Raw genomic sequence first — 25,616 nt, forward strand, 5'->3', positions numbered from 1 at the left:
GTGGAGAAGGGGGACAGAACAGTTCCAGACAAATAGTCATCCAATCTCTTTTTAAAAACCTACAGTGCGTCCACTCCAGCATAATCCACGATAATTAAGCCAAAAATTTTAAGGGAGTTTTGCCCCATTTTACAACCTTTCTTGCCACAGTTGTTAAGTGAATCACTGCACTTGTTACGTTATAACATTGTTGTTAAGTAAATCTGGCCTCCCTATTGGCTTTACTTGTCAGAAGGTCGTAAAAGGTGATCACATGACCCCGGGACATTGCAACCGTCACTAATATGAATCAGTTGCCAAGCAGCCAAATTTCGATCACACGGCAATGGGCATGCTGCAATGGTCGTAAGTGTGAAAAATGATCATAAGTCACTTTTTTCAGTGCTGTTGTAACTTCAAATGATCACTAAATCAACTGTTGTAAGCCGAGGACACTATAACAGAGCAACCAATAACAACAAATAACCTGGCATAGGGGGCTGCGGTGGCTCACATGGTAAGAGGCTGAGCCTGCGCTCCGCTGAGGTCGGCAGCTCGGCGGCTCGATTCCCGTTAGTGAATAAACCGTGTAGGGACAGGAAAGGAGCCTCCCCCTCAACTGCCTACTGGCATTCAGGTCAGTGGTGGGATTCAAAAAATTTTTACTACCGGTTCTGTGGGCGTGGCTTGGTGGGCGTGGCATGGTTTGGTGGGTGTGGCAGAAGAATACTGTAAAATCTCCATTCCCACCCCAATCCAGAGGAAGGATACTGCAAAATCCCCAATCCCTCCCGATCAGCTGGGACTCAGGAGGCAGAGAATAGATGGGGGCGGGGCCAGTCAGAGGTGGTATTTACCGGTTCTCCAAACTACTCAAAATTTCCGCTACCGGTTCTCCAGAACTGGTCAGAACCTGCTGAATACCACCTCCGATTCAGGTATCCCGCAGGTAAGATAACACCGCCAGAAAAACAATCCTTTCACAGAGGCAGCCAGCCGCTTCAGTGATCCCTGACTAACACATGCCATAAGCTAAAAGAAAGAAAAAAAAACTTGGCATAATTGCTTTAAAAAAGCCCCAAAATGCAGTTTCAGAGCTGACTTTGCAGTAATGCAAAGATTGGTGCATAAGCACCAAAGAATGAGGAATAAATAAATAATTGCATTTATTTTATTCATGCCAACTATCCACCAACTCAGTCCTCGTGGGTTTTAGATTATGATTTGCAGTTTGTTTCAAACAATGGACTATGTACTGCCTTGGATCCCCAGAGGAAATGTAGAATATAAATGCATTCAGTAATTAAAAATATTTTAATTAGAATGTCCCAACGGTGCTTTTTTCAAGAGGCAACTGGATTTTCTTGTTTTCTTTGAAGGCATTTTGCTTTTCAGAGCTGAAGAAACTTCTTGGATGAGAAGCGAAATGTCTTTTTAAAAAGAACCAGGAAAGTCCAGTTGCCTCTTAAAAAATCATCACCTGGATCAGGGGTGGATTCTACTTACCTTTACTACCAGTTTGCATTGCGCCCCCATATGCAGATCACCTATGATGACATCCGGGTCAGTAGGCGGAGCCCCGTCGGTTTTACTACCAGTTCTTGCGAACCGGTCCGAACCGGGGGCAACTCACCACTGACCTGGATGACCGAGAATCTCCATAGACATTTTAATTAGAATTACCGAGGACTGAATCAGGAATCATGGTCTTGATCAAAGAAACTACAATCTACAGAGCCTTGGTAGTACAGTGGTTTAATGCACCCTGTTATTAACACAGCTGCCTGCAATTTCTGCAGGTTCGAATCCCACCAGGCTCAAGGTTGACTCAGCCTTCCATCCTTTCTAAGGTAGGTAAATTGAGGACCCAGTTTGTGGGGGCAATAAGCTGACTTTGTATAAATATACAAAAGTATGAAGGCTATTGCTTAACGCATTGTAAGCCACCCTGAGTCTCCGGAGAAGGGCGGCATATAAATCAAATTAAAAAAAAATAAAAAAAAATAAAAAAAAAATACCCAAAGTGGGGTAACTATCTTTTGTTCTCCAGCTCCAGTTTTAGAACTGTTATCAATCATTCCATCCTGCATATTTTGCAATTCATTTACATTTATTCTAACGACCTGTTTTCCTGCTTAATTTTTTCCCCCTTTAAATCCATTTTAATTTTTTTTTTTTTACAAAGTGATTAAAACGCTGCATTCTGCAGTCCCAGTTGTGCCTCCTGTGTAAGCCATCTTCGGCAATTTACAAAACCTAGTTTTTCTCCATATGTTTTAGGAAGGGATTTTAGTGAAGAATTCAGCAAAGAAGAAAGCAGATTGGGGTGGCCCATTCCAGCCTGCGACTACAATTCCCATTAACCCCTAAAGGTTAGGGCAGTCCCACGAATCTGAAGGCCTGTGGAAAGTTGCAATTATGCGTTTTTACAGGGGAGGGTCAACTTAAAAAAAAAAAAAGTAAAAATACAAATAGTGTGACTCTGGGCTGGAACAATTCACCTCCTCTTTTTACCACCAAAACAAGCGTGTGCTTTGTGTATTTAGAGAATTTGACAGATGGCCAAATGCTTTCAAAACCAGACTTGCATATTTCAGGTTTCATGAGAGAACACACTGGTTATTAATATGACAGGTTACAAACATCAGAAGATTTTGCTGTTAATTAGGCATTTGACAAATACCATGTCCCAAACTCTCACACCAACAACAGCTTGGTGGCACTCGAGAGACATCTGGTGGCCAAACACGGCTTCTTCCTTTCACACAATCGGCATCATTATGTTTTGGGATGATGGTTTGAGGTGGTTTTTTTTTTTTTAACCCAAATGGAAGTTCACAAATTTAAGGTCTGGCCCAGGAGTGATATTTACTTACGTTTGCTACCGGTTTGCAAATGTGAGCTTGCGCGCAGGGCCTTCCGCGCATACACGGAGCGTCAAAAACAGGACGTGATGACGTCTGGGCGGGTGGGCAGAGCATCGCACAGCTGGTACAGCCGGTTTGCCTGAACCGGATAAAACCAGCTTAATACCATCACTGGTCTGGAGCCTGAAAGTTGAACATTTCAGATCAATGTTTCTCTATCATGGGAACTTGAAGATGTGTGGACTTCAACTCAGGGGTGAAATGCTACCGGTTCGAACCGGTTCGCCTGAACTGGTAGCGGTGGTGCCAGCAATATGGCTTCCAGGTCTGACAGCTCCGCCCACCCACCCGGTTGTTGTTACTTCCTGGTTTTAACCAGGAAGTAACCTGTTTTTGACCCTCTGCGCATACGCAGAGAGCTTTGTGCATGCGCAGATGGTCCAAGCGTGCACATGACCGGTAGGGAAGGTAAGTAGATTTCACCCCTGCTTCAACTCTCAGAATTCCCCAGCCGAACTGGGACGACGGCTCACATGCCCACAGAGAGGGCACTGCATGCCACCTGTGGCACACGTGCCATAGGTTCACCATCACGGGTGCAGGGTTTCCTGCCTGAGCAGGGGGTTGGACTAGAAGACCTCCAAGGTCCCTTCCCACTCTATTCTAGTCTAATTATTGACTCATTTTATACCAAGGCTGAAAAGAAAAACTAAAGCAGGTTTATTGGCTCAGAGGCCAGGTTATGGCTTGTCTGGTTGATAGAAATAGCCTCATTTCCTTTGGAAATCAAGGAAGGCACCCTTGGGCCCATAGGCATCCAACAGCCATGATGAGGTCACATACAGAATGATGTCATTCGTATAGTGGCCCATTTACAAGAAATAAAACTAAGATGGATGAATACATAAAAGGGGGGCCTTTGCACAGGTTCGCCTAGTGAGCCAGTTGCGGCCTTTCCTAGACAGGGATTTATTTATTTATTTATTTATTTAAATTTCTATACCGCCCTTCTCCAATATAGGACTCAGGGCGGTGATGCCCTCCGTACTGTAGGAAGTTAGCACCCACCCCTTTCCTGGAAGAGTGAAATATTTTGGGAAATATTTTGGGAAATATTAAAAAGACAGAATATTATATTTCCCTGGATGAGAAATGGAGAAGCATATTTTACAGACAAAGCAGCTCCCACTTTCCTGCCCCCCCACCCTTTGTTAATGGACCAGAGGCAGAAACCCAATCCTTTGTCAAAGGACATTTGCAACACAATAGCAACAGAAACTAACACAATGGGCCCCATCTAGCAACCGAAACTCACCACATGTGACCTGGGAAGCATGTGATCTGGGAAGCACATGTGACCATCAGACAGCAAGGCTAGCTAAGACCCCCACCCCCTGGGAGTCTGACAACCAATCAGGATACTCTTTTGGGGCCCCAAGAAATGCAGAGCCAGAGAGAGCATAAAAACCCGAGGATTTACTGTATCTGCCCCTTTTCTGTTCAGGAACTCAAGCCATGTGATTCCTGTCCACCATTAAACCATCTTTCCAAGCAGTCTCCATGTTTCCAGTGTCTTTTTCCCCACTTGGAGCAGAACCTAGAAGGAGATTTCTTCCAACAGTACAGTCACTCAAGCTCTCATTGTCTCTTGGTTGGATTACTGCAATGCCCTCTACAGGGGGCTGCCCTTGTGGTGCACCCAGAGGCTCCAGCTTGTTGTAACATGCTCAGGAGCTACGCGCAGGCATGAGAGGATCATGCTGTACCGCGTATGCGAAAAACTAGATAAAGGTTGCAACAACTCATAGATAAGGGCTGTAACAACTCACTAGCAGCTAGGATTGTAGATCTTCCCAAATTTGGGCATTGCTTCCATGTATTACTTGTACTTACGTATGCATTACATGAGACATGCTGTAATATATTATTGGCTTATGCTAACAAACCCCTCCTGCCTTTGTCTGTGTACAATAAAAGAGGCTCCCGGAGTCAGATCTGGGTCGTCTCATCCCGAGAAAACTCGTGTCTGTGTCTTTCCTCAATATTGACCTCATGGGCGGCCCGCGGAAAACTCACACCAGCTAGTCCAGAATGCGGCCGCGTGGGTTGTTACGGGAGCTTCCTGTTACTCTCGTACAACACCTCTCCTGCGTGAGCTGCACTGGCTGCCGGTGGCCTTCTGGATCCACTTCAAGGTGCTGGTATTGACCTATAAAGCCCTACATGGCATGGACCCGGGGTACTTGCAGAACCTCCTCCTATCGGCCTCCCACCGCCCAGTGCGTTCACATAGAACTGCCCTCCTCCGGGTGCCGTCAGGCAGACAGTGTCGGCTGGCGGCTCCCAGGATGAGGGCGTTCTCTGTGGCCGCACCGACCCTTTGGAATGAGTTACCCACCGAGCTCCGGACGGCTCCGCACTTTCCGCGCTGGCCTGAAGACATGGCTGTTCCAGCAAACTCCCTGATCATTCTATGAGGTTTTAAATTTGGGGATTTTAATTTTGGATTGGTTTTAGATTTTATTGTTATTGTTTTTTTATTTATGTGAGCCGCCCTGAGTCCTTCGGGAGAAGGGCGGCATATAAATTTTAAAAATAAATAAATAAATAAATAAATAAATAAATAAATAAATAAATAAATAAATAAATAATCCGAGAGGGGAAAGGAACAGAGTTTTGCACTTCATGTTAAAACATGGTTTGGTTGAGTGTGGTTTATGGACTAAGCCACAACTGACAGGTTTGGACACAATAAATCACAAACCATGGTTTGCAGATCATTGCAACAGTGTTCATACAACAATAAATCACAAACCATGGTTTGCAGATCATTGCAACAGCGTTCATACAACAAGGAAAGCCAAGCCGAACAAACCTTTGTAATGTAAAGTTACCCTTATACGGCTATGCACATTTTCATCCCCTCAGAACCGAGAGGGAGGGAGGGAGAATGTATTTTCCTAACAAGGAAACTTAAGTGCTTTCCTTTTTTTCTTTTTCTTTTCTTTTTTTTAAATGCCAGATGTTAGGGAACAATAAATAAAATTGATGTAACCTGTTTGTCATTCTGGAACCAAAGCAAAATACTTGAGCTGAGCCGTTAAAGAATAGCCCCAGCTCAGTTCAACTCAAGATGCTTTGTAAATCTTCTGTATTAAATTATAAAAAAAAAAAAAGAACAATCAATAGAATTTTATGATTATATGAAAAACAGCCCACGAGGGGAAGAGAGAAAACCTGCCAGGATCACTGAAAATGTGCATCTGTAGGCCTATTTTTCCATGAAAACGCCGCTGATTTTCTTTTCACCTCCCTTTGGCCTGCCTCCCCCCCCCCCGCCCCTCCAAACTCCATTTGCAAAGAAGGAAGCGGAGCCCCCAATTATTTGGACAGCTTGACTGAAAGAAACAGATCCAATTTGTTGGCATGACTATTTTCCCTTCCAGGTCTTGCCATCGTTCAGCCTGCGAGGTAAGACCGTGATTTGCATGCGTCTTAACCCTTTTTATCAACTCCCTTCAATCAGCCCGGGTTTTAACAGCGAGACGGTTAAAGCTCTGTGCACATTCAGAATTCAAAGCAGCTGCTTCTGCGTTTGTACTTTATTTTTTTTTAAAAAAAAAAAAAACAGGGGTGTGGGGGGTGGGAGAGAGAAAGATTACGGTTCAGAGGCCCAATTTGTGTGTTACACAGTGCAGGCCTGCACAATTGTATGGCACTCTGCCCAGGTCTGCAAAAGCAAATACTTAAGGAAGGACCAGAGAGGTCAAATTACACGATATTTGGGGGGAGTGGGGGGGGGGTTGGAGAGAAGAGAGGCCTGGAGTTTGACCCCCTCCCCCAAATTGACACGCAATTTGCTCAATGCTCATTTTTCAGACCGTTTAAGCCTCTCGGGGCAGGGATCTCTGCAGGATACGGTAAAAAAAGAAAAATCAAGATGGCGGCTGCCACAGTATGATCTGCAGCAATGCACATAAAAGGCAGAACTTCAATTGCACATTGTAGCTACCATCTTGACTTTTTTGACCTTACTCTGCAGACACTCCTGTCTGTTGTGGCCTGTCGGCCGCCAGCCCTTCCAACAACCGAATCAGAGGAGGAGGAGGCATGGGAGTTGGGGCCAGCATCAAGGCAACCTGACAGCTCCGATGGGGAAGAGGGAATGGAGCAGTCAAAGGCGGAGCCTGGGCCATCTGTCAACGCTCAGATGGAGAGTCAACAGCCCCCAGGACTGGAGGTGGCTGATGAGGAAGAGGAGGAACAGCTGGGACCAGTGCCTGACACGCAGATGCACAGAAGGCAGAGGAGAGGAGAGCAGTGGAAATCTATGGGCCGGTCCTTGGGACAGAAGAGCCACCGCTGCTAGCGAAGCCCCATCCTAGCTCTGGGGATAAAAGGCAGGGGGTGGAGATGAATAGGTGTGGCAGACAACTATTCATCTTCCGGCCAGATGGAGTTGTTAGCCTGCATTGAGAGAGAAACTTTTTGCCAGGGCTGCCGTCACTCCTAATAAAGGAATCTTTGCCTTCACTTCAGAGGATTTGTCGTGTTTGGGGAGCTGGGTCAGAACACTGTCTCAAAAAACTGTGCATCCATCTTATATATCCACACTGTATATCGGACATTAATACATTTGAGCGGGTCCAGAGGTATTTCACGAGAAGAGTACTCCACTCCTCTACTCACAATAGAATCCCTTATGCCACCAGGCTTGAAATTTTGGGCTTGGACAATTTGGAATTGTGCCGCCGGCGGTCCGATCTAAGCATAGTACACAAAATTGTCTGCTACAACATCTTACCTGTCAACAACTTCTTCAGCTTCAACCTCAATAATACATGGGCAAACAATAGATACAAACTCAAGGTAAACCGCTCCAAACTCGATTGCAGAAAATACGATTTCAGCCACAGAGTGGTCAACGCCTGGAATGCTCTACCCGACTCCGTTGTTACAGCCTCAAACCCTCACAACTTCAACCTTAAACTGTCTACTGTGGACCTCACCCCATTCCTAAGAGGTCCGTAAAAGGGGCGTGGATAAGCGCATCAGCGTGCCTACCATCCCTGTCCTACTGTCCCCATTTATTTGTAATCATTTCCTTCGTTCATGTCCATGTTCATATTTATACCTGCTATCTTGTACACGTTTGACAAACTAATAAATAAATGAATGAATAAAATCTTGCTGCTGGTTGTCCTCTTCTTCTCTTTCCTTCCACCTTTTCCAAAATCAACACCTTCTCCAGGGAGCTTGGCTTTTGCATAATGTGTCCAAAGTGGGATAATTTGAACCTGGTCATTTCTGCTTGGAGTGAATGCTCTGGGGTGAGGATTTTGCTTTGTTTATATGTTATTATTTTGTTTTGTTTTTCTCTTTCTTCCTTTTGTTTTCTTGTGGACTGGTTAGTTAGGCACCCGGAGTAATTTATTTAAGATGGGCAGACATATAAATTTTCTAGGGAAATAAACAAACAAACCATTCAACAGCTTAACATAAAAGACCCACTTTGCACAACTTGGCCAACAGGCTGGCTGACTTCCATAACTCTGAATCACAAATGACCTAACCTTTGTCTACATTATTATACAAGCCTGCCCTGTGTTTAGCTTATTTGCTTCCTACTTCAAAGCAGCTGAAAAGCCGTCTGAGGATTTGGGGAGTTTTGCTGGCAAATCTCAGCGATGTTATCAGAGAGGTCTCAAGAGGCCAGAAAAACTCTTGACTATTCAGGGCCCTTCTGAAATGTATACAAACCTTCCAACCTTCTTTACTCAACAATCAGGGGTGTCTGCAGGGTAGGGTCAAAAAAGTCAAGATGGAGGCCATCACAGGGCAAATGAAACCTTCCAGGATCCAATCTGGATCAGTTTCTCTCTCTCTCTCTTCCTCTCTCTCATATTCTCTCATTCTTTCTCTCACTCATTCTCTCTCATTCACTCCCTCATTGTCCCTCTCATTCTCTCTTTCTCTATCTCATTCTCTCATTCACTCCTTTTTTATGTCTCTCTCATTCTCTCTCATTCACTCCCTCATTGTCCCTCTCATTCTCTCTTTATCTATCTCATTCTCTCATTCACTCCTTTTTTTCTTTATGTCTCTATCTCATTCTCTCATTCACTCCCTCATTGTCCCTCTCATTCTCTCTTTATCTATCTCATTCTCTCATTCACTCCTTTTTTTCTTTGTCTCTATTTCATTCTCTCTTTCACTCCCTCATTGTCCCTTCTCATTCTCTCTTTATCTATCTCATTCTCTCATTCACTCCTTTTTTTATGTCTATCTCATTCTCTCTTTCACTCCCTTCATTGTCCCTTCTCATTCTTTCTCATTGACCCTCTCCCTCATTCTCTCTCACTTTCATTCTCTCTCTCTCTCTCTTGCTCTCTTTCTCTCTCTCTTCTCTCTCACCAGTGTGAGAGAGAAAATTTCCCTAAGGACACATTCTGATAGAGAGAAGTTCCCTGAGGATGGGCTCCAGCACAAGTCCAAAAACTCAGAAAACTAAACCTCTGGTCCCGGTGACCAATCCAATTTGGATCCTGCCACATTACCCTGAGACACGTATATTTGCCTTCATTCGCAATTGAAACCTTGCCTATTTTCTAGGTCCACTAGATTGGCCATAGATCTTTGCCCCTTGCACAGAAATTCCCTCTTGTGCAGCTGCCTGTGTCTGTGTGTGTATATCCAATCAGTCTTGACTGCTGGAGGTTGCCTGGACAAGTCCCTGCAGTTTTTTTTCTTGGCAAAGATTTTCAGAAGAGGTTGCCATTGCTTTCTTCCTAGGGCTGAGAGAAAATGGTAGCCTTGGTAGTACAGTGGTCTAAAGCACCCTGTTATTAAGACCAGCTGTCTGCAATTACTGCAGGTTCGAATCTCGCCAGGCTCAAGGTTGACTCAGCCTTCTATCCTTTCTAAGGTAGGTAAATTGAGGACCCAGTTGTGGGGGCAATAAGCTGATTTTGTATAAATATACAAAAAGGATGAAGGCTATTGCTTAGCGCATTGTAAGCCGCCCTGAGTCTCCGGAGAAGGGCGGCATATAAATCAAATTTAAAAAAAAAAAAAATGACTGGCCCAACATCACTTAAAACTCACTTCCTACTTTTAAGCTTCAAACCCGGGACTAGAATTCTGCCAATTTCTTATTGTTCTCACTGTTAGGAAATTAGTTCTTTAGTTCTAGGTTAGTTCTCTCCTTGATTCCTTCTTTCTATCGTTTCTTGTCTTGCCTTCTTGTGCTTTTGGAAAATAGGCTGACCCCCTCTTCTTTGTGGCAGCCCCTCAAATATTGAAACACCACGTCACACCTAATCCTTCTTTTCACTAAACATACTAAATTCCTGCACTGTTCATGTTTTAGCCTTCAGTCCCTTTCCCCGCCCCCCCCCAAATCATCTTTGTTGCTCTTTTCTGCATTCTTTCCAGAGTCTCTATATCTTTTTTTATAATGGGATGATCAAAACTGGATGCAATATTCCAAGCGTGATCTTACCAAGGCTTTATAAAACTGTACTAATACTTTACGTGATTCTATCCCTCTCTTAATGCAGCCTAGGATTGCATTGACTTTTTTGGCTGGTGCTGTACAGTGCTGGCTCATATTTAAGCAATTGTCCACTAGGACTCCAAGATCTTTTTCAGTTACTGCTATTGAGCCAGGTTTCACCTAATCTGCAACTGTACATTTCTATTCCAGTGCCTTTAAAATCACTACCTCAAACTGGATCTCACACAGGGAGGGGAGTTTCAAAAAGTCAAGATATACCTTATCCAGGGTTGTCAATGCCCATAAAGAAACGGAGGGGCGTTCTGATTTCATGATGGTAGCTGCCATCTTGATTTTTTTCAACCCCCATTGTACATCCCTGGACATTACCATCGTCATGCAAGGAAAGTCTCTAGGCCAGCATTTCTGAACTGTTTGACCCAATTATGCATTCTTAGACTCAAATAATGTAATTATTTCATTAGTTATACATTTGATTCTTCATCTCACCTTTATTACCTGTACGTTATCAGTAACTCAAGGCAGTGAACGTAATTAATACTCCTTCAAAAAAAGGCAGTGTCTTATTTTAAACAAGGGTTTTGTGAGCAGCAATCCCAAACTGGACTCAGGTAGTCCTCTACTTGTGACCACAATTGAGCCCAGAATTTCCATTGCTAAGCGAGAGTGTGAAGTGAGTTTTGCCCCATTTTACAACCTTCCTTGCCATAGTTGTGAAGTGGATCACTGCACTTAAGTTAGGAACCCAGTTGTTAAGTGAATCTGGTTCCCCCCATTGACATGACATGGCTTGTCAAAAGGTCACAAAATGTGATCACCTGACCCCAGGACACTGCAAAGCTCATGTGAAAAATGGTCGTAAGTCACTTTTTTCAGTGCCATTGTAAGTTTCATTGGTCACTAAATGCATGATTGTAAGTCAAGGACTTCTTCTTCTTGTGCCATATCCGTCATCGGACGTTGGCGATCATGTTGGCAATCCTATTTTTGTCAACAGCTGCATGAAAAAGTCCTGCTGAGTTTTGTCCAAACCCGTCCCTTAGGTTTTGAAGCCATGATGTTCTTCTTCTGCCTGGACCTCATTTGCCTTCAATCTTTCCCTGGAAGATTAAATGAAGGATGCCGTATTTTTCTGGGTGTCGCATCACATGTCCAAAATATTCTAACTTTTGCTTTTTAATGATTTCCCTTTGCTTTCCCAGGCTGGCTTATCACCTCATTTGTGATTTTGTTAACCCAGTTTATACGTAACAGCCATCTGCAAATCCATATTTCAAATGCTTCTAGTTTCTTCAAGTGGTTTTCTGTCAGAGACCAACTCTCTACTCCATAGAGCAGGATAAAAGAAAGATATAGCATCTGACAAGCCTCATTTTCAGTTTTAGGCTTATGTCATGACTGCAGAAGACCTTTTTCATTTTGAAGAAAGCCAAGGACTTACCTGTACTCAATTCACAATCACAAATTGCTCCATTTTCCTCAGGATATGCCCAAATATGCCACAATTACGTCAGTTTAAGAACCACTGTTCTAAGCATACCAGAAAAGATGAACCTAACACTTCAGCATCTTAAAGGAAATGTTCTAATAAAAAAGCTCAGCAAAAATCCTTTATGGGTTGTAGTCAGTGGTGAAATCCAATTTTTTTTACTACCGGTTCTGTGGACATGGCAGGGGAAGGATACTGCAAAATCTCCATTCCCACCCCACTCCAGGGGAAGGATATTGCTAAATCTCCATTCTCACCCCACTCTGGGGCCAGCCAGAGGTACTATTTGCCGGTTCTCCGAACTACTCAAAATTTCCGCTACCAGTTCTCCAGAACCTGTTGGATTTCATCCCGGTTGTAGCCATAGTTGTGTGGATGCCACAACTCCCAGACACAAAACATAATACCATACTGAATTTTCCTCTTGGAATTCTCCTCTTGGAGAATGCAGGATTTTTAATTTTTAGTCTGGTTTGTAGGTCTTATGAGGGCACCTACTTCAGAAGTGACCCCTGAGGTTGATCAAATCAATGTAAACAGATCCAGGCACTGGATCTCTCTGTGTTTAATTTGCATTAATATCCACCCGCTTCTGTTGAGTCAGCTCCTATAGGTTTACTTACACAAGTAAACAAGGTTTACTTCAGCCATGTGGATCTCTGCTTCTGTGTAAATTAGAAATAAGCTAATTAGAAAAACAGTCTCTTCTAAGATCCTGACTTCAGCAGAAAGCAAAATTGAAGGTTCAATGCTCTACACTGATCTGTTTTAGTCAGGATAGGCAATGGTTACATCATATAGACTAATATTTGCTAAAATAGTACCGTGCCAGAGAATTACCGAAAATCTAGAACAAACACATTTATTTTGGATTCCTTGAAAATTACCTCATGTGTCTCTCTGCAATTCACTGTTCTTCTCCTAGGTGGATTTGAATCTTTCAGTTCTTCTCTAAAATATTAATTCACTTTTTCCTAGAACTGGACCCTAAAACGTCCCATTTGTTTCTTATTTTAAATTCAGGAAAATAAAAATAAGAGTGTCTGAGTTTGAGAAACTTTCTAATGGGGCTTTCATCCAACAAATGCTAATTTTGGACTGCTATTAGTCCTAACCAACTGGCTAGGTGTTCCGGCTAGGGATTATGGGGTTTGTAATTCAAATCCATGGTGATAGTCTCACATTAAAGAATTTTTTTTTTATTGCTAATAGGACACTTTTTGCTAATAGAGCAAGATAACAGATGCTTGGAAGCCCATCAAAAAAAACAAAAAAAAAACAACCCTCTCCAGGTCAACTTATACCTAATGTAGTTAAGGTGGAGTTATTTTGGGTCTTTTCCCCACATTTCCACATCCTCCTCATCTACCAGACTCCAGTGGTTGTGGATGCTCCAACATTGGAGATATTTAAAGAGATTGGACTACTGTTTGTCTGAAATGGTACAGTGATGGCTAACCTTTTTGCCCTCGCGTGCCAAAAGTGGAGGGAGTGGAGGGAGTGGAGGCGTCGCGGGTGCCCACATCCATAATTCAATGTGCCCCGCCCTCTCACGCATGCGCACCTGACCCCCCCCCCACTTCCCCCTGCTTTTGGCATGCAATGGCATGGTGGGCTCGGTAGGCCCGTTTTTCCCCCTCCCTAGGCTCCAGAGGTTTCTAGGAGCCTGGGGAGGGCAAAAACAGCCTTTCCCATTCCCCCGGAGGCCTTCCGGAGTCCGAAAACAGCCAGTTTCTCGACTTCCGGAGGGACCGGAAGGCCTGAAAATCAGTTGGCCGGCGCGTGCATGCGCGCTGGAGCTGAGCTAGGGCAACACTCGCGTGCCTACCAATATGGCTCCGCGTGCCACCTGGGGCACCCGTGCCATAGGTTCGCCATCACGGGTATAGGGTTTCCTGCTTGAGCAGAGAGTTGGATTAGAAGACCTCCAAGGTCCCTTTCAACTCTTGTTATTTAGACTTAAGAATCTTTTCTGCAATTACCCTGCTTTCCTTCTGTAACAAATCTTACTCTTTTTCATGTTCCCTGGGTCTGTTAACATTCCAACAAGCATAGGACAGAATGACCATTTGCAGTGGTAACCTTGCTTACATATGAAAACTGTAAAAATGTTTATTATGCATTAGGCTTTAGTCATTGGGTTGGATTTCTGGTTATGACCTGGTAGCGTTTTCGATTCCAATCCCAGGAGGGTGGAATATTTTGAGACCGCAAGGGCCGAGTCTCATCCTGTCGAACATCCAGCTTCAAAAACTGCAGACTTGGAAAAAAAAAACATCCTTCAGACACCGATGATTATAAACATAAAGCTTACAAGAGCTGTAATGTGTATTGAAAAGTGGATGAAATCAAGACAAGGATTATAGAGGTTCCTCCCTCTGCCTCCATTACTAGCAATAGCAATAGCCGTGATGGCGAACCTGTGGCACGCGTGCCCAAAGTGGCATGCGAAGCCATGTTGCACGGCACGCACAGCCATGCATGTTTGTCTTCCGGGTTTCTAGCACGCATGCACGCACGACAATCAGCTGTCCTTTGTGCACACGGCAGTGCCGAAAACCAGTGTGCGTATGTGCACCAGCCAGCTGATTGTCAGGCGTGCATGCGCGCCAGAACCCAGAAATTCAGCTTTTCTGAAGCACAATCCCTTCGCACATGTGGCAGTGCCAAAAACTGGTGTGCGCATGCACGCCGGCCAGCTGATCGTTGGGATTCACATGCGTGCTAGAACCCGGAAGTTCGGCTTTTCTGGAGCGCGGCCCCGACGAGTGTGCATGTGATATTTCCGTGCGACCTTTTTGGCACTCGATGTCAAAAAAGGTTCGCCATCATTGAGCTATAGAAACTTGTCAGTTTGGCATAAATCATGCAGCATCTCAAAATGTACAGGTTTACAAAATCACTAGTCCTCCAAAGTCACCCCCCCCCCAAAAAATATACATGATTGTAATGCAAGATCTGAATTACTATGGAAGATTTTGCTTTTGAAACACACAATACGCAATAGTGGTGAATATCTGTAGCTCGGGTGTGAGGGTGAAGATTCGTTCTCTGAGCTTGTGGGTTGGTTTCTGAATGTTTCGTTACCAGGCTCAACATCTTCAGTTTAGGGAACCCCCTACTTCACTGAAGATGTTACCGAGCCTGGTAACGAAACGTTCGGAAATCAACCCACAAGCTCAGAGAATCTCTATCCTACACTGGAAGATTTTCGTGAAGTTGGTAGGAGCCACTGAACATCAGTTTCTTGGATAAGAAGTAGGGGAAAACAACTTTTTAAAAAAGCAGCCAAACAATTTTCAGTATTCAATCCTTTTATACACACATGCGTAGTTGAGATATTGCTAGATCTTAATGGAAGCAGAGATCATTTATTTAAAAACATTAATAATAATCCGACATTATACTCCCAATTATACTCTTTTTTTAAAATCCCACATAGATCACAACTTCAGCCTGTGACACCGAAGGTCAAGATTCTTCTAGACCATTACTTGCAAATCCTGTTAATCTTCAGTATGAAGGCATCGTGTTTGTTAATGTTGATTATCATTATACACAAAGGCGATGATGAATTCTGCCAAGGCTGTATAGTTGGTATTTTAATCATCGCTTTTTCTAGTGTTCAGCCTCTGTCAGAAATATCTAAGAAGTGTAAACAGTTCTTTCTCACAGACCAGGCTGTGTTGTCATTGGTCTTTGTTTCTCCCCCTTTTAGGTGATGAATGCAACAAAAATAAGGATATCGCTCATCCAAGGATTACGTGATGAATTGCTAGAAGGCAGCATCAGCCAAAAATGCCTTCTGTGTAAACCGTCTGTTTCCAGAAGTAGATCTAGTAAAACGAGATATGCGTTTCCAACAGCTTGTAAAAGACACTCACACGCCCACCTCGCATAGACTTTTAAGTCTTTCTCTAGGACTTTGTGCATCATTAACAAACATCTTTGTAGAAAATGTTTCAAACCCACACAACTTGCCCGAAATCTCCATCAAGCAAAGCGAGCTTACTTTCATATCAAGATGTGCTGGGGGTCAAGCCTTCCTTAGCCAAAAGGATGGTGGGAACTCAAGACAACCTCATTTGAAAACTTGATCTAGGCAATCCAGAATAAATCAATTTGCTTTGAGCCTTAAGAGCCATCAACTTACAGACAGCCTAGTGCTGTCAAGACATTTAACATCATGCCCCAATGCCTCAAAGTGAAACTGTGGGAATTCCTAACAACTGGCACATTCATGCCCACTTAGCCCCAAAATAAAGGTAAAGGTTCCCCTTGCACATATGTGCTAGTCATTCCCGACTCTAGGGGGCAGAGCTCATCTCCGTTTCAAAGCCGAAGAGCCAGCACTGTCTGAAGACGTCTCCGTGGTCATGTGGCCGGCATGACTAAACGCCAAAGGCGCACGGAACGCTGTTACCTTCCCACCAAAGATGGTCCCTATTTTTCTACTTGCATTTTTTACGTGCTTTGCAAACTGCTAGGTTGGCAGAAGCTGGGACAAATAACAGGAGCTCACCCCATTACGCGGCACTAAGGATTCAAACCGCTGAACTGCCGACCTTTCGATCGACAAGCTCAGCGTCTTAGCCACTGAACCACCGCATCCCTATAATACTGAATATTTTGAGTACCAAAATACTGAAGCCGATTTATATTGTTTCATCATCTCCCTCCCTCTCCTCTCTCTCTTTCTGACATATACAGTTCTTCCAATGGCAAAAAACTTCTTCCTTAGAGCCTTAGAAAGTCAGCCCCTCATTCCGCAATTACACAAATCTAGCTTATCCATGTTGGAAACATGTATTCCAGAGACCTTCCTCACCTGAGGAAGTGAGCCTGAATTTGAAAACAAGCACACTGGAGTTGAGAAGGAAGACAGCCAGTATCCAAGGTTTACCACAGGGTGCATCCACTGGGGAGTAAAGATGTTGCAGGCTGGATTTTGTTCCCTTGAATCTGCCCTGGGCACTATTAACACAAATGCAAAGGCAATAGAAAGGGAAGGATGTTTCTTTTCTCCATAAAATGCCCATTTTTGTGTATGTACCTGCTTCTGACTGTAACAGGGATCCTGACCAGTAAGTGTCTCCAGCTGAAACATCTGGCCACTTAATACTGGGGGAATGAAGGCTTTTTCCTTTAAAAAGGCTGAATAACTGGCTTATCACCACCTATTATCACAGGTTAAAATGTTTTTAAAATCCTGTGGGAAATCGAGAGGGTCCAAAAATTATTCTGGAGTGTAGGCTGCTAACCATTAGGATAGGGTAGAGTAGGATACGATAGAGTAGGTAGGATAGGGTAAGGTAGGGCAGGATAGAGTATGGTAAGCTAGGGTATAGTAGTGTAAGGTAGGGTAAAGTAGAGTAGAGTAGAGTAAAGAGTAGGATAAAGTAGGAAAGGGTAGGGTAGAGTAGGACAGGGTAGGGTAGGGTAGGATACAGTAGGAGAGGGTAGGGTAGGACAAGGTAGGATAGGGTAAAGGAACAAGAGATAGTTGAGTGGCTTGATGTACCCAGTTGAGTATTTCTCAACCCTGGCAATTTTAAGATATATGGCAATTCAGCTGGCTCAGAAATTCTGGGAGTTGAAGTCCACACATCTTAAAGCTGCAAAGTTGAGACACCATGACCCAGATGTTGCTTAAAAACAAGATGAAATGTCAACATTTCCTCGGTAAATCTACAAGCAAGACTGCCAAATCCAACTGAACGAGCATCTCCATATTTTATTTGCGCTAAAGGAGTCTGTGGTACAAAGAATTCCTTCCGAATGGTCTGAAGACTGTGATCTAGTACCACTTGGCAAATTAAAAAAAATACAAATAAAAATGAAATGACCGATTAAAATGGATTTTCACAAACTACATACAGAGTCCAGTTTCCAACTATCTTTCTTCCCAATTTAACGGGGAAGGGATTAGGAAGGAGAAAACATAATTTTTTTTTAAAAAAAAGAAAAGAAAAGGATTCTGGATATTCTTTTCATGGAATTGGGATTTTCTTCTCTTTTCTTTCTTTCTTTTTTTGTACATTCAAAGATTATTGCATCAGAAAAAATGGATCATGCACGTTTCATGTTTTCAGACAAAAACGTTTAACCTGTATTATTCTTGTCACTTCTAGCTACATTTCAAAGGTGCACCAATTCTACAGTTTTATACTTCTCTTTGCTTTTAGTCGCATGCTTTGCCTATGCACATGCGTTAGATAATAAATATTAAATACAGGAAAGAACATTAGAAAAAAAAAAACCCATGACACTGGGAATATTTTGCGGCAGGTTCACCGGGTAAAGGTACAGACTGAAAGAAAAAAAAAAATGCTTGAGGTAATTCTGTTGGCTATAACCACTCCACCAAGATTTGTTTGAAATTCATGGAAGTTTCTTTCTTCTCAGAAAATTCAAGTACACAAATACCAGCTGAGACTCTTCAGAAAATACCAAGGGCTGTTTTTCTTTTTCTATTAGTCTATTAGTCGGCATTCACAGAGTTCCTTGTAAATCCTTTTTCGCACTCTGGGCATGTCCTCTTGAGAGAATTGAAAAGACTGGTCTAAGGCGAGGCACTTGCAGTACTGTGGGAAAAACCAAGAAGGAACACATCTTAGAAACAGAGACGAGAAGCAATGTTCCCGCAGATTCTGAAAAAAAGGAAAACCCGATATTTTTGAAAAGCTACTGCCTTACCTGGAGTACAAAAACTCCACAGTCACTGTCATTTTTCTGTTGTGGAATGCACTGGAAAACCACATAAACAAAACAAGAGTTTAACACAAATATGCACACTGGGTTCCAAGTAACCGATTTGCATTCTGCAGTTGCTCGTTTCCAGATCACCAACAATTTGCAACCAATCTCTAATTATGGTGTGTATCTCAACACTGTGCCAATCGTTTTGCTTTCGGAAAGATCCAATCTGTGTCACCCGTTTAAAATTAGAGGACCAGGTAGCAGATAATAAAAAGATTATCTCCTCCACAGCCTGCAGATCACTGAGAAGTCTTGCTGGCTAGAATCTTCCTGGCTGGGGAATTCTGGGAGTTGAAGTCCACAAGTGTTAAAGTTGCCAAGTTTGGAGACCCCGGATTGGACACCTAGTCCCCTGCTGAGCTAGGGAGGTCATCAGGAAACATTCTGATTGGCCCAGTTCTTTAAAGAGGGAGGGTCAAAGCTCTAAATGTACAATTTATTTATTTAGCGTATGGTTGGTCACACACAGTATTAAAACACTTCATTTTTACAAGTTAAAAACAATTAAAACAATAAAAAAGCAGTAAGAAAACCTAAAGGGAAAACAGAAATAACATTTCAAAGTTTAATGTCGAGTTTGGAGATCCAGTCAGAAGCTGCCGTTGTTACGCAGAGGAAGTCCCTAGAATCTCCTGGATACCTTCTGTTAGGGCATTCCCTCACTATGTGCTGGATAGTCTGTCGAGGGGCCCCGCAATCACATTGTACTGAAGGTGTCTTTCCCCATTTATACAGGGAGTCAGCACACACCCCATGAGTTGTTCTAATTCTTTTATATGTCACCCATATGTGTCGGGGTAGGCTAAATCCTGGAGGTATACTACTAGGACTGATATGCTCGGAGACATCTTGGAGGGAACAGCTATTCCACGCCTCCATCCACTTTTGTGTGGTGTTCTGATGATCGGCCATCAACTTACGCGCTGTCAAGATTGGTGGATTTCTTGACTTTAATCGGCATCTTAAGAGATCAGGAATGTATCCATGTATGGGTAGAGAGGAATTTAACAGGATCTTACTATACTCCCGAATGAGAGCTTCTTGTCGTCGTAAGTGCAGGGGGAGTATGTGACTAAGAACTGGTAACCAGTAACTAGGTGTAGATTTTATGCACCCAGTAATTAGCCTCATCGTATGGTTGAGTTGAACATCAATAAGTCCTGTACGTGAGCTGTTTATCCATACAGGTGCACAGTATTCCGCTGCAGATTAGCAAAGCCCGAAGGCTGCACATCGGAGAGTTGGGGCTGAAGCTCCAAGCTGAAGCTTGTAAATGTACAAGCTCATGACTTTTACTGTTAATGGCCAGCATAGAAATAAGTTAAGAGTACATATGACAAGTTTACTTGTCTAAATTTCCCAGGGCATCCTAATGAGGAAGCCGCTGGAACAGCTGCTCCAAATTTGCCCACTGCTCCGTTCTATTTCCTCCTGTTGACATGAGCCAAGAAGGCATATGGCAACCCACTCTCTCCCTTTCCGACACCTTGGAAAACTTTCCCTCCAGAAATATAAAGGCGCTGCCCACATTTTTAAAGCTGCCTTCCCAGAAAAATTCCCAGAATCCTGTCAGTATCAGCACTGGCTGGCGTTTCCGAGTCCAAATATAGTTGTGAAGTTCTACAATTTTAGGATCGAGAAGAAAGCTGACACATCTAAGAATGAGTTCGCTAGTGTTTTTTCTAACTTGGCAATTTTAAGAGGGGTGGACTTCAACTCCCAGAATTCCCCACCCAGAACCTCATGAAGGGACTTTGCCGTTTAGCCTCTTTTGAGAGAAAAAGCGTTGCCTGAAGGATTTTGCAGGATGGAAACTCGCCACCAAACATTTTTTTACTCTCAAGGAGGTTGGGTGAAAAGATCCCTCCCGAAATCCAGGCAGGATTTCCTGCTTGGATTTTGTGACAAATCTTTTTCAATCAGTCCTCAGGAACCAAAGGGTCATCTGGGCAGGTGGCAGCAGCTTGTGATCTTCCCTGCAGGCTTCCCCATTGATTTTCTGGGGAAGCCAGCAGGATAGACCAGGGGTCTCCAACCTTGGCAACTTTAAGACTTGTGGACTTCAACTCCCAGGGTTCCTCAGCCAGCAAAGCTGGCTGAGGAACCCTGAGAGTTGAAGTCCACAAGTCTTAAAGTTGCCAAGGTTGGAGACCCCTGGTAGATTACACATAGTGATTGCACAATTATGGGGTGCTTGCGCCCAGACCACATTCATGTGACTGTGGGAGGCACTGAAACAGCCATAAATTCAGGCACAGATTATGAGTGTCTTCGTTCAGCAGTGTTGTCATTTTGAACGGTTGCGGAACAAATGGTCGTTAAGCGAGGACTACCTGCACTCTCACTTGGAATTGTGCAAATGAGAGTAAGAAAGCGCCACTGTGTTTTTAAAAAAGAGATTGCAATGCCTGTTTTTCTTTTAGGGGTAATACTTGTGGTTGGCGGCTTGGGGTCAATCCCAAGGTCGGCAGGGTCTCGATGTTAAAAAAAAAATACGGTAGATTCTTATGTGGATCTGGCCACATAAGTAAACACACATGTTATTTTGTAATGGAAAATAAATTCCACCTCCCAGGCACATGCCAAAATTTTTAATAACCAAGATGGGGCAGCTTCTTCCCAATTATTTCAAGTAAATATTTGAACTCTGCTATCTCCTTTACACAGGCTCCATTTATTCTGAGCATGCACACACATGGCCAAACACACTAGTTCAGAGTTACTCCTAGCCTTCTCTCCACAGAACACAGATTTTTTTTTACAGCATAGCATATTTGGTCATCATTAAGGCATTTTAAAGCAAGGTTGTCCATTTGAGTATTAAAGACTTACTAGCCCCTATGAACACACCTTCACAATGCACTAGAATAGAATAGAATAGAATAGAATAGAATAGAATAGAATAGAATAGAGTAGAGTAGAGTAGAGTAGAGTAGAGTAGAGAATAGAATAGAACAGAACAGAACAGAACAGAACAGAACAGAACAGAACAGACTTTTTTATTGGCCAAGTGTGATTGGAGACACAAGGAATTTATCTTTGGTGCATATGTTCTCAGTGTACATAAAAGAAAAGATACGTTCGTCAAGAATCATAAGGTACAACACTTAATGATAGTCGAGGGTACAAATTAGTGTTTGTAACTAACTGGGAGGAAGAGGGAGATAACTAGATGTGTTAAGAGATTTGCTTCACAGGACACCATTCGATGAACTGTCATCAATCAGAGTGAGAGCAGTAATTTAGAGGGCTTTTACGGGGAATTCAATAAATGGCAATGTCTGTGGAAAAAGTGAGCCGACCCTTAACTTCAAAAACCTGTTTCCTGAGTAATGAGTAACATCCTAATTAAGTTCTATATTAGGATGTCCCAGGATCCTAATGTCTGCTGGAGGCAATGTTTATATGTTGTTAAGAAAATAATGATGATTTAGTTTGGCCCTTTCCCATTGATTGATCTATTTTTATTTTCCCTAAGACATGATTGTCTTTATCTTTCTGTAACAGCTTTGTTCCCTATGCCATCCGTCTGGTAAACTCGCAAGTTTCATTTTTCTCGCCATGTACATGTATACTTCTGAACTAGTGCGTCTTGTTTCTCTGTGTCATATAATAATATATGTAGGTATATGCTTATTTATTTGTTTGTTTATTTTTATATAGTGTATATTGGAGGTAGTGACCCTTTGAGAACTGTATGCAATGAAATTTCATTTTAATGTATGTCGATTATGTACATTTAAAGTGACAATAAAATTATTCTAAGTTTAAAGTTAGGGTACTCAAGCTTTTTGGGGCCAATCGGAACTCCTGAATGTTCTCTAGGGCTCCTAGAGAGGGAGGTACAGGTGGTCCTTGACTTACGGTCACAATTGAGCCCAAAATCTCTGTTGATAAGTGAAACATTTGTTAAGTGAATTTTGCCCCATCTTACGGCCTTTCTTGTCACAAGTGAATCACTGCAATTGTTAATTTAGTAACACGGTTGTTAAGTGAGTCTGGTTTCCTCATGGACTTTGCTGGCGAGGAGGTCACAAAAGATGTCCCCGGGACAATGTGAACCAGTTGTCAAACATCTGAATTTTGATCACGTGACTATGGGGATGCTTGCAATGTTGTGTGAACCATGGTCATAGGTCCCTTTTTTCCAGCACCGCTGGTAACTTCAAATAATCACTAAACAGTCTACAGAGGAATTGTTGAGTCTGTCATCTGCACCTCCATAACTGTCTGGTTTGGTTCTGCAACCCAACAAGACAGACAGAGACTTCAGAGGATAATTAGAACTGCAGAAAAAACAATGGCTACCAACCTGCCTTCCACTGAGGACCTGTATACTGCACGAGTCAAAAAGAGGGCTGTGAAAATATTTACACACCCCTCACATCCTGGACATAAACTGTTTCAACTCCTATCCTCAAAACGACGCTATAGAGCACTGCACACCAGAACTACTAGACACAAGGACAGTTTTTTTTTCCAAACTCCATCACTCTGTTAAAGAAATAATTCCCTCAACACTGTCAAACTATTTACTAAGTCTGCACTACTATTAATCTTCTCATCTTCTCGTTCCTATCACCCATCTCCTCCTACTTACAATTGCATGACTGTAACTTTGTTGCTTGTATCCTTGTGATTTATATTGATTGTTTCCTAGTATGATTTGATTGCTTATCTGTACCCTATGACTATTATTGTTATACCTTATGATTCGTGACGAATGTATCTTTTCTTTTACGTACACTGAGAGTGTATGCACCAAGACAAATTCCTTGTGTGTCCAATCACACTTTGCCAATAAAGAATTCTATCTATCTAAATGAACTGTTGTAAGTCGAGGACTACCTGTATTCTCCAAACACGGATCACTGTGGTGGATACCACACATTCAGAAAAGATTCCCTATTGTGTGAACTCCACATCTCCTGGATCCTTTCTATGATCTCCAGCTGATAGGGAGAGTTCTCCATGAACAGCTGGGCACTAGCTTCTCACCTATTATTATTTTCTGTACTTTTGTGAATGTGTTTGTTTATGGGTTCATAAGCATTTTTGTAATGATGAAACTAAAGATTGGTGATTTCTTCTTCAGCACCCCCATTCCTTTTTGAATTCAAAGTGTGTATCTGTTGGTGTTCAGTTGTTAGGTAGTGTCTGACTCTTTGCAACTCCATGGACCACAGCACTTCAGGGCCCCGTCCCTCCACTGTCTCCGGGGGTTTATCCAAATTCACGTTCATTGCATCGATGGCGCTATCTAACCATAGCACCCTTTTGCCATCCCTGTTTCCTTTTGCCTTTCATCTTCCTCAACATCAGGGTCTTTTCCAATGAGTCCCCCCCGCCCCTTCTCATTTGGTTGGCCAAAGGATTTGAGCTTCAGCTTCAGGATCTGGCCTTCCAAAGAAGAGTCAGAGGTGATTTCCTTCAGGATTGACCGATTTGATCTCCTTGCACTATTCAGTTTCATCAGCCCATCCAGTCTATGCTGACTTCTTCCAACATCAATACCATCCGATATTCCTGAGGTCAAGACACATCCTAGAACTCACAATATCCTTTCCCCCCCACTCACAAAAGGACTAGGTCATTTATTAGGATGAGGGCAGGGCACAACTGGAAAAATCATTCTTAAGACAGCCAGAAAGCTCCAAGGCCTCTCACTGAGAAACCGGATAATGTTCAAAGACCTGTTTTATTATCTCCAAAGCTATTACGGGATGTAGCTACGCAAGTCACAAATCCCCTTGCTTTCATTTCATCCCGATTCTTTGCCTTTCACAAGCAGTCCTCGAATTGCAACTCTTCGTTTAATGACCGTTTGAAGTTACAACGGCACTGAAAAAAAAGTGACTTATCACCGTTTTTCACGCTCACGACTGTTGCAGTATCCCCGTGTTCACGTGCTCAAAAGTTCAAGCCCTCGGCAACTGGTTCATATTTATGAGAGCTGCAGTGTCCTGAGCGCGTGCACAATCCCCTTTTTGCGATCATCTGACCGGCAAAGTCAACGGGGAAGCCAGATTCACTTAACAACCGTGTTCCTCACTTAACTACTGCAGAGGTTCACTTAGCAACTATGGCAAGAAAGGTTGCAAAACTCACTTAACAAATGTCTCACTTACCAGCAGAAATTTTGGACTCCATTGTGGCCGTAAATTGAGGCCGTAAATTGTATTCCACCAGGGCTATCTTTGATTGTCAACGGCTATTGTACTCGACCAATCAGGCAGCTTGATATCCTACAGGAAAAAGCCACATCTCCCACCTTTCAAACTATCCCTCCAACTATCCCTGTATCCAGAGGTAGTATTCAGCCGGTTCGTGCAAACCGGTAGCAGAGATCGCAGGTGAACCCACAAAGTGTGCGCATGCGTGGCAAACCAGTGGTAAGAATATTGGAAATCCACCACTGTACGTACCTCTGAGTCATACTATGCAGAAACCTTTCCCAACCAGGTACCCCCCCCCCCCGCAATAAATGGGGAGGTGGGACTCTTCTATCTGGCTGGAAATTCTGACTTTTGCTTCCAACATATAGGGAGGGACACCCAACCAGGCAAAGTAGCTGTCTGCTGCTCCTTCTCAAGCAACAGACATAAACTTAACCAAGCCACAAACTCAAGAGATATCCTGAACAAGCTACGTAATCTGATTTTTATTCAATCCATCTTTATAATTATAGGGAATTGGCGTAACGACGCTATGGTTAAAGCAGCAGCTAAGCTGTACTTAGGCAGGCAGACAAGAATTTTTTTCTAAAGAGAAGATCTGGTATGCTGGTTACGCTCCGATTCCACGATGGTTATGTTTTTGGCAGCGGAAAGCTGCCTCAGCTACTGAAACGCTCTAATTTTCATTTTTCTGTCTGACATTATAAACAGAGCTCCACTTTTAAAATGATATGTAGTTGGAGGGAGGGGGAAGCTTTCTGTACCGCCTGGTGATGAACATCTGGGTGGAAATTCTGGGGCTTGAAATTCAGACATCTGAAAGTTGCCCG

General features: G+C 43.1%; 1 protein-coding gene across 2 annotated transcripts in view; it reads right to left on the reverse strand.

The window, feature by feature from the left end:
* Positions 1–17,565: 17,565 nt before the first annotated feature.
* The window catches only part of SENP5 (SUMO specific peptidase 5), a 47,566-nt gene continuing 39,515 nt past the window's right edge, over positions 17,566–25,616 (reverse strand). For both annotated transcript variants that reach the window (XM_060682855.2, XM_060682856.2), the window contains exons 9-10: positions 18,548–18,598; positions 17,566–18,435 (exon numbers count right to left, since the gene is read on the reverse strand). In XM_060682855.2, coding sequence (XP_060538838.2) covers positions 18,325–18,435; positions 18,548–18,598 — 162 coding nt within the window. In that variant the 3' untranslated portion in view covers positions 17,566–18,324. The remainder of the gene's footprint in view (positions 18,436–18,547; positions 18,599–25,616) is intronic.

This window comes from Pantherophis guttatus, chromosome 6 (assembly GCF_059756535.1).
Source record: "Pantherophis guttatus breed Tessera chromosome 6, ASM5975653v1, whole genome shotgun sequence".
Classification (NCBI taxonomy): Eukaryota; Metazoa; Chordata; class Lepidosauria; order Squamata; family Colubridae; genus Pantherophis; species Pantherophis guttatus.